This window comes from Acromyrmex echinatior, chromosome 12, assembly GCF_024713525.1.
Source record: "Acromyrmex echinatior isolate Ae372 chromosome 12, ASM2471352v2, whole genome shotgun sequence".
Taxonomy (NCBI): Eukaryota; Metazoa; Arthropoda; class Insecta; order Hymenoptera; family Formicidae; genus Acromyrmex; species Acromyrmex echinatior.
Window position 1 is genome coordinate 3,532,960 of NC_141863.1, and position 10,292 is coordinate 3,543,251.

The window sequence follows — 10,292 nt, forward strand, 5'->3', positions numbered from 1 at the left end:
AAATCGATTCATAAATGTCTATAAATTTATAAAATATAAGCGTGTTATTAAATTTTCGTATAATTAGTCTGCAGGATGTCTATCAATTATAAATTCCAATTGTGTGCTAATCTTCCACGCGAAAATTCGATATCACGTTCAACGTAGTTCCATAATGAAGCAGTGTCAATTTTTCACCGCGAAACTGTTAGATTCACCGTAATCAATCAAATCAATGAAAACTTCGCACGGATTTATCATAATTTAGAATTGCGACTACAGATTACATTGAGTTAAATAAACTTTTTATAACAATATTTAAAAGATATATATTTTAATATTATTACAAGAAGGCAATTAATTAAATATGTGTGTATTTAATGTATGTTTGATTGGTTCCTTTTGTAAAGAATAAATAAAAGATACATATATATTCACCTGAGAGTAAGAATATTACAAAGTATTATGTGTAATATAATATATACTTCCCCCCCCTTCTCTTTTCTTTTCTTTTGTGCTTCAATTCACCTTATTTAATAATGAATAGACGGTGAGAGGACATATGTGCCTCCCATTGTAATTAACACAGAAGGTTATTAATTCCTGAAAAGGTTAAGATTGGAAAACGACCGCAAAAAATCGCACCGTAGTTGCACCGAGTAATTTTTCGAATTTAATTTCGCGGGACATTAAACTCAGCAACTGTAGCCAGTACGCCGCCCAACCGGAAATTGAAAAAGTTAATGTGTTATGTGCAGCGTATATTTTGATTAATAAATTGTGATATTTTTGATTAATAAATTGTGCATTTTGTACTTGTCTTTTCATTCTCGATCACATTTTCTAACATCGATATTTGTTAAGCGACATGTGAATTGATTTGCAAAATTTTCGTATAGCATGTAAGCTACAACACCGTATCTCTCTACAAACGCATCCTTCTACGATACAATGCATGTGCGTTGAATGCTGAAATCATAGTATTGTTAGCGACGAACAAAAGCAATACATAGCTATACACCTTGCGTCTTTATTTTATGAGTCTGATGTAAATCTGTGACGCCTCTAAAGACAACGAGTTTCTATCGTTGACGGTCCATTTAATCTTTTAATCCACTCGCGATACAACAATACTTATTAACATTGTCTGCATGTTTAGCTATGTGATAATTCTGTTGCGTGTTGAGAGAGTTTTCGAGCAAAACTTTTCAAAAAAGAAAATAAGATGTTTTTTTTTGTTTTCTACACGATTTCGCATTTACTTTTCACGCGTTGCAGTAAAAAATAAAGGAAATGAAAACATGTTATTATACGAGTTCTTAACACGTCTTGTTATCGATATTATAGATTTATTCACAAATTATACTATCATTTCAGAGCCATTGGTGGCACGATATTGTTGCTGATGATCTGCGCGATCGTGTACGAATATAGATCACTTCCTCTTGCGAAGGAGATCGAGTTTTCGAGCGTATCGAATAACAACGACAAAACCAATGACTTTATAGACAAAAATCTGAATCAAGACCGCAGGATCTCGATAGGACAGGAAAACGATCAGGAACTGATCGAAAAAGGAACAAAGCGTTCGCAAAAAGAGAATTCCATTCAACGGAAGAGTTGCAACAAAGGTTAATGACATATATCTATAGCTTTGTCGGTATATTTTTGTCTTAAATATTCTTAAAAAAATTCTTCAACACAGTCTTTGTCGTTACTTTTTCAGGATTCTGGCTGAAATTCTTACTCGCGTTCAGTCCTATCGTCAACGGGAGTAAGATCATTAGCACCGAACCTGCGGCCAAAGATAGTCTAACTTGTCTCCACGGTCTTCGAGTGTTTTCTTTAGGATGGGTCATCATGGTGCACACATACATTCAGGTCTTCTCTATCGCTGGTAATTCAGGGAGAGTTGCAAAAACCACTTTCTGAAATGAACGAACTATAGCAAGAAAGCTTATAGGCGCGTAAAACGAGAAATGTAGAAGATAATAACGTAGAAAATTTTGTGGTCTCGTTAACAACGTTTCTCAAATTAATTTGAGATTACTCTACTTTCTACAAGTAGCGCTTGATGCAACCGATAAGCATTGTGATGTAATGAGATGTATCGCGTTTCCTGATCAATGATAATCGAATCTAACTCTCTTCCTCGCTTTATACGTGTATATACTTTCACCGACAATTTTGCGATTAAATGTTTCCTCATTACGCTTTGCAGAGAACAAGACATTACGAACGGTCACAGAAAGGAATTTCATGTTCCAGACTGTCAGTAACGCGACATTTTCCGTGGATACTTTCTTCTTTATTAGGTAATGAACAATGAATGTTTATCGCGATGAAGCAGAAATTAATTTGTGACAATATTGTTGACAGTGGTTTGCTGGTGACTATACTTTTCTATCGGTCCTTGGGCAATCTGAATATTGAAAAGGGCAACTTTTTGAAGACAAGCTTCACCAAATTCATTATCATGATCTTATATCGATTCGTCAGGTATACTTTAAATAGTACATATAATTCCCCGTTGGAAATATTTTTCTTTCGAAGCAATTAAGTTTTCAGATAAAATTTTTACTTTTGATTTATCTTATGTATCATACAGATTGACGCCAGCTTATCTCTTTGTACTGGGAATGAATGAGATCGCTATGAAACAAGCTCAAGCAAAGACAGTCTTTTCACCAATTGTTATTGATCATCTGACCTGCGAAAAGTTCTGGTGGCGAAACGCGCTATATTTGAATTCTTTATATCCGCGTACAGAAATGGTAAGATGATTTATGTTCTGCTTATCCTAATGCGCTTTCTTTTTTCTCGCTACTTCGTGAGGTAAAGCTTTTAACGAAATATGAAACTTCTTATATGCATTTTATAATAATGTTCGCTCCGAATACATATATATATATACATATATATATATATATATATATATATAAAATATATGTATATTTAAAACATAAAAAAACACTAATCTGATAAAAAAAGCATTAGATGTCGTTATCGAAAAATACATAATGGATTAAAAAAACAAGATTCATCAATTATTTTAATATTGCTTTCAAAACGTATCCCAAGTACTTGATGATACAATAAATATGGAGTAACGAAGAATATTGCATAATACGTGATTATGTAAAAAACGAGTTAACAACACTTTCGATGTACGATAGGTAGAAAAACCGTAAGGATTGGTTTTTGCGTCAAAGTGATACTTAATGCATCGCCTTTCCCGCGCGTGAATTTTCCTTCGTGTCCTAGTTCTCTTAACTTTCGCAATCCCGTCGCGATGCAATCTGCTTGGCAATTGATTCGCACATATTACATTAATAACTTTCTAGTGCATGCTGTGGAGCTGGTATATGGCAAACGACACGCAGTTCTACGTCCTTGGGATACTTCTTCTTTTGCTCTCGGTGAAATATTTCAAGACCGCGGTCACTATCGTTTCGCTGTTGATCGTCTCTTCGTGGTTCACTACGTTCTCGATAGCCTACAGCAACGATTACATAGCCAGGTAATGTCTTGAACTCCCGATCAATATTACACGTATCATTTGTCTGCAGCACACCTTTCACGTTTTCTCTATAGATCTACTACTGACACGATTAACGATACACTTGTACCAAGTTATAACTGTGTAAATATTAATAATATCTCTAATATTTATTAATTTACAAGATATCATTAATATTAATGCACATGATTAATTGATAATCACAAGATAATTTTTTTAAGAAATTTTCCTCTAAAAAATATGATAAAAATTACTAGTTAAAAGCTTATAGTTAAAAATTGTTTTTGAAATTATAAAAGTCAACTTATCATTTAAAATGAAATTCATTGAAATTATTTATAAAGATCGTCAGGGTATAACCATCGTTCGTGGAAAATCTTAATTATGTATATTAACGAAAAAGAAACAATTTCAAAGTAACAAAGGCCTTTCACAATATTCAATGAAACACAACAATTGGAATACAGCCACTTACAATGTCTGTATGACTTGCTCTCCCATCGAATAAAGTACCTCGATCTTTTTATATTCGGAACTGGGTGAATACGGAACGGTGAATACGCAGGAACAATGCAATAAGCCAGGTATCTGTCGAAGCATCGCTTGTAATTAAAAGCAGGCTTTCATTTCAGACAGCTTCATGGCGCACGTGCCTATTATAACGCGCTATCGATATTGTACTTAGCATTATTCGTCCCCTGATGCGGCAATTTCAACGCGCGATATGCGTACACGCTTAATTCCTTTATCGCACTCTTCACACAGGATTCAAGAGCCGTTTGCTCTATTTGACGAACTCTACGATAAACCCTGGCTGAGAGCGGGTCCGTATTTCATCGGCACGATCAGTGGTTATATCCTCTTCAAAACTAAGTGCCAGCTAAAGCTACCTATGGTGAGCATTTCGAAACACTGTTCCCAGCTATCAGATTAATCATTCAGTCAATCTGTCAGTGATATACGCCTCGCTGCGCGATAATGATGCGATAATGCGAATTTATCGAACAATTGCAGAATCCGTATACATTACGAAGAATACAAACAATATAATTAAAGATAATTGGGCAGAAACGATAATTATCTTAATACATGTAATTTATATTGCAATTATTTTTAAGTTACCCTAAATACAACAAGGATTGCTAAATGTATTATTCATCCACACGGCGAGAATTTTCTGCGGGCGTTCTTTCTTAATGTCAAATGTTTTCTGTTAAACTAACCAAATCTCAATTCCACAGGGAGTAGAATTAATCGGCTGGATACTATCCGTGGGCATCATGTTCTCGGTAGTATACGGATTGTATCCCGGAAATTTGACGGTGATGGTGAGCTCCGTATATGCTGCCTTGGGACACACCGCGTGGGCGATGGCCGTTGCTTTTATCGTGATCCAATGTTGCACAGGGTCGGCACGAATGATCGACAGTTTGCTTTCGCTTAGGCTAATGTATCCTCTCTCGAGACTCACATATTGTGCCTATCTCGTGCATCCTGTTATCATGATGGTCACGACTACGCAGATGGACGGACCGCTGCATCTCTACAATGGGATTGTGGTAAGATAAAAAAAATATTGTCTGAATATAAAGTTCCTATTGCGATATTGCTATATGATATCTGTATAAAACGAACCGCCATTCCGTATACATATCGTAATGTTTTATTTGGAAAAAATAAATAGCAATCTGATCTCTATAGAATAGAAATCTTGTTTAGACGTTACCGCGACTTTTTCATGATAGATAATTTTGAAAAGAAAACCGAAAGTAATACTTATATTTTTTTTGTCCCTTTTAGGTTGAAGAGTATATAATTATTAACATACAAATAAATATTCTTTTGAAAATATTAAGTATAAACTTTCAAAATAAACTTATAAAATATTATATATATATATATATATTAAAGTTTTTCTGTTTTTTTAAGAAATAGAATATTATATTATTTTACCTTTCCAATTTAATTTTCTTATATAGGAAAACTCTTCTTTCGATTATAATATATAACATTTTACATAAAAGATTCTCTATTTCTGCATTTTTAAAAACTGTTGTATAAAATAAATTGCATAAAATACTACAATTCATTTTACTCTCAATAGAATTGTATTAAGGCTATGCATGTTTCTTCCACAGCTTATCCTCTATTTCGGCAACCTAGTTGCCTCGTACCTGCTGTCCTTCTGCATTTCTCTCGCTTTCGAGGCGCCAGTGGTAACTTTGTTGAAAATTGTATTCACTTCGAAGAAGAGAGCAAGGTAGAATGCAATTGTCTGCCTGATAGAAGAATAAATTATCCAGCGTAGTAAGTATGTAAAAATTATGCACGTGAGTTAACACATAAGTAATAATTGTATGTTGCAATTACGCATTCGTCGCTTATCACGTGTGCATACATGATTTATACATAATTTAATATAATGAATAATATTTTTAATCTATTAAATTTCTTACAGGTAACAACATTGTTCCAAATCTGAATTTTTTTAAAGCAAAGATGAGAATCATCCAAAGATGAAAATCACTTTTCCAGGATAGAAAAGTTCGTCTTTATTTGTGAACATAGATTTGTGAACATCGCTGACATTTAATTATTCTTGATAATAATGTAAATATTTTATGATAATCTATGTGATGTTATAAGTCTTAATAATGTTAAAATTTTTTTTTGCAAGATAAAATACTAAATTCCTCATAATTCAATTTATTATTATTAATAAAAGATCAGGGGAGATAAAACATGAAACAGGTTTATAGAAAATGACAATTAATTATCGTAGAAATAAAATAATTGCAAATGTGAAGAACATTAAAGATTAAAACCAACTGATATAAATCTCTAACGTAAAGCTTTTGTCGAGGAATTCTGAACTTCGGGGACAGTTTTATTTGCGATTCTCGCAGAAGCAACAATAAAGTTAACACACCGAATCATATTTCTATACGTTATTTTAACACAGTAATTATTATTAAGTATCATGATCTGCTAATGCAATAATCCTTTATTTACGTAATGGATAGAAAAATGTTCCTCAAACATAAAATCCTGACATAAATCGCTGATAATACAATATAAAATCACGTTAAGAAACTTTTCTCGCGTGGAATGAAAAATCTACGATAGCCGTAAATATATAATGCAGCGTATAAATAATAGCAACAAGCATTTAAGCATGCAATACTATGTTGAATACATTGTAACATGATATCAATCTTTGATATATTTTTTTTGTGTGGAAAATAAAAAAGCGGATTATGTACAATTAGTTAGAATTTTACAGTATTTTTATCATTCATTTAGCAGTTTATTGTCAAATGATATAATAAATTCAGTCGCGTAAAATTCAGTTAGTATAAAGAAATAGAAAAAAACATATATGACGCATTTATTCCAGAATTTATGCGTATTACGCGGGATAGCCGACGATTCGCAATAACGAAAGAAAAAGCGAAAAATACGTTATATAGTACAAAATCGATAGAAAACATAAAAAGAAACAGAAAAAATACATTACTTTTACGTATCAATAAAAAATACACAGAAGGAATAATTTACGTTAAACAACAAAGCCTCTGTGATGGAAATCAATTTGTCACTATTATGTATTATCAAATTTAAATAAGCCTCGATTTCCTTATCATTGGCTTCTTATTGTATCTAGACACAAAGGCTTTTCTCTCCTGCTTTTAGCAACTACAAAGCGATGCGTGACGTAAAAGGAGGCGCATGTCGCAAATTGATTTTCGATGCTCAAGAGGTATCTCCGGACTTTGCGTTTAAACGCGTTATCTGCAGATGTAAAAATAATTTTAAATTCCTTCAAGGATGCGACCGTTCATTGTTACAAAAATATGACAGATGGCTAATAACTGCAAATTAATCTATAAACACAATTTTCTAATGAAGTTTAATTCATATTTTCTTGCAGTAATTTCGTTTTCTTAATTCATTAAAATCGCGACTTTTTATTTAGAATATTCTGCTTAATATCATTGAGAAACTTCATATTAAATTCTATTTTAGATTAATTTCCACATTAATTTTTATAAATGGATTATTACATATGGATTTAACATATTTATAGTTTAGAGTTTTATTTTATAGATTCGTTAATTTTGTAATTAATTTTGCTCGATGATCAAATGATTATTTAATAAAATTTATCCATATCATGCGATTTCGCATGAGCACGCGGAAGAAACGTACACAATGTCTACGATACTTTCTACTTCTACATGGTAAGCACATTTCCGGTTTCATATCTAACTTATTTTGTACATATCGTTTATTCATATATATTACAAACAGAGCGGAAAAAAATAGAAATAATACGAAATAAATGTTTGTAGAACATTTAGCATACTATTGTATGTACTGAACAAATATTAATTACCAGAAAAATTCACAATACTCTTGTCGACGGAAATCACAGGGCACATATTTCCGCGGAATTTTACAATATATAGAATTGATGTTTTTCACTTTAATTTTAAAAAACACTATAGCGAGGAAAAATATCAATAAAAAATTATTTTTAGATTGTAAAATAGAGAAGGTACGAGAGTATAGTAAAAATCAGCCGGCAAAATTCTAATTAATGAGTTATTAGTATTTGCGTTTAGATACGCGCAAGATAAACTACGGTATAAAATAAAAAATTGTGTAAAGATTTATAACTGTATATATAAAATTAGCCCCTCGTTAAGATAGTAGATGAGATTAACAGCGATTTTTCACGAAATTTTACGACGATGTTTAACATACAGAATTTACTTGAGATAAACGTAGCAGATTAATTAACGCGTCACCATTTACGCCTATTAAAGAGCTAATTGTAGAATTTAAACGCTGAACAAAACGCGTTCCGCTGACGATACAGTTTCGTAGAGTGATAAATCTTTAGCCAACCAAAGCCTGTGTAGTATCCACCATCTGGCGTCCGACACGAACACGCTCACGAGAGAAAATTGCTGAAGGAATTAAAGTCGCTCTTAAGATCGATATCCACCCTATTTCAGTAAATGACCGTATATTATTTTTTTCTATCCATTAATACATACGTTCATTCATGATGTAAGAAGACCGGATGAACTAATTTCAAGAATGTGTAATCGTTCAAAGTAATGAAGATATTTGTGACTAATTTAAAATTGACTCCAAATTATTATTACGCGGAATGTTACACCTGGTCTTCTTACATTCAGTTTCGATATACAGTGGCTGCCATAAAAGTTTTCGACTAACATATAATGTGACAATAATTTGTGCTAATTTATTTTTTAGTTTATATTATAAATTGATATAAAAATTGTTATAATCAACTTGAGAACACGGTATCTTAAATATAGAATATATTAAAAACTTGTATACTACATATCTTTATAGATTGTTGAGCAATATAATAAAATAACTCACACTCAGTCGAAAATTTTTGGCAGCCATTATAAGGCGACCAAAATCATAATATAAACAGGAAAGAGATTGTACAAAAGTAATTTTAAAGTATAAAATAAACTTCTTTCTTCTCACGAATTTTTACTTTCGAAAAAATCCATATTAAAAACTAGAAAATTAATAATAAACTTCTTTCTTTGTTAAACATGAATAAATATGATTAATTTCTTAGCGCTCCTAATTGCCAAACTTGTTATAAACATTTATTAAAAATATGCATTAAAATACAAATATAAATTTTACATAAAATTCCCTTTAAAAAAAAATACAGTATGCAATATGTTTATTTCACATTTTGGTTGCTATGCATAATTCCTTGAAAATGTGCACACCGCAAGTAAAATATTTATGCCCGCCTGGGATTACTTCCACTTTAATATGGAAGTGTAAAGCTGTATTAAATTTTCGTAGATTGCATATAATGGGTATATAGATTCGAAAATCGTCCATTTGTTTGCCGCGATTTTGCGGTTACAGAATGTAGCAACCTCTATATATGTGCATTACCGCAATGACATTGTTCATATGCACGAGAGAGAGAGAGAGAGAGAGAGAGAGAGAGAGAGAGAGAGAGAAAGAAGGAGGGAAGGGAAAAAAAAGAGAGAATGTATACACGTGAAGAGAACATCGAAAATGGTTACGGATGTGCTTTCGTAGAACATGGGCACTGTCAGATTAAATCCACAACATAACTACGTAAAGACACGTGTACGACATAGACATCTCATTAAGAAAATCGATATCACTTTAATTATCATACAAGTAGAGACGGACATTGAACGTAAACGCAACCATTAAATAAATAAAACAAAAAATGAACATTCGATCAAAACTGGATTAAAAGTTTAGTTAAAAATGATTTATACTCTTTTCCATGTATATACTCGTACACTTTCAATGCATTATAAATTATAATTAACATCTGATTTAACAACATTTTAACAAAATAAGAAAAGTCATAAAGCGAAAAAGCTTTTTGTTAATAATTATTTCTTTAATGATACCAAATTTTCCACGTTATTCATACTTTATTGCATACGAGAGAAAAAAGATTTACCATTACAATCTATTAACAATTTACAATTAATTCTCTTTCGGAGTCCTCTATCGATTTAATCAAATATAATAGGGGAGCTAGATTTCCTGGACCAAAACGTGAAGTGCGGAAATTGATTTGAGAAGATCACAAAATGCATTTCGACACACAAAAGCCATTGCACTGTATACACATTTTGTACACAAAAGCTCTATATATTCATAATCGACATGCATTCACCATTTAAACGCACTATAAAATTTCAATTAAATTATGCACGATTATCATTGTAATATCATG

At 31.9% G+C, this 10,292-nt stretch overlaps 2 protein-coding genes across 2 annotated transcripts in view; one reads left to right on the top strand and one right to left on the bottom strand.

Annotated features, from left to right (window-relative positions):
• Positions 1-9,799, top strand: part of LOC105151996 (nose resistant to fluoxetine protein 6) — a 33,915-nt gene extending 24,116 nt beyond the window's left edge. Inside the window, exons 4-13 of the mRNA XM_011066004.2 lie at positions 1,357-1,610; positions 1,706-1,876; positions 2,201-2,294; positions 2,359-2,478; positions 2,588-2,753; positions 3,324-3,499; positions 4,265-4,394; positions 4,741-5,058; positions 5,638-5,806; positions 5,958-9,799. Coding sequence (XP_011064306.2) covers positions 1,357-1,610; positions 1,706-1,876; positions 2,201-2,294; positions 2,359-2,478; positions 2,588-2,753; positions 3,324-3,499; positions 4,265-4,394; positions 4,741-5,058; positions 5,638-5,763 — 1,555 coding nt within the window. The 3' untranslated portion in view covers positions 5,764-5,806; positions 5,958-9,799. The remainder of the gene's footprint in view (positions 1-1,356; positions 1,611-1,705; positions 1,877-2,200; positions 2,295-2,358; positions 2,479-2,587; positions 2,754-3,323; positions 3,500-4,264; positions 4,395-4,740; positions 5,059-5,637; positions 5,807-5,957) is intronic.
• The window catches only part of tyn (trynity), a 196,376-nt gene that overhangs the window by 153,034 nt on the left and 33,050 nt on the right, over positions 1-10,292 (bottom strand). The gene's annotated exons all lie outside the window — the stretch shown is intronic.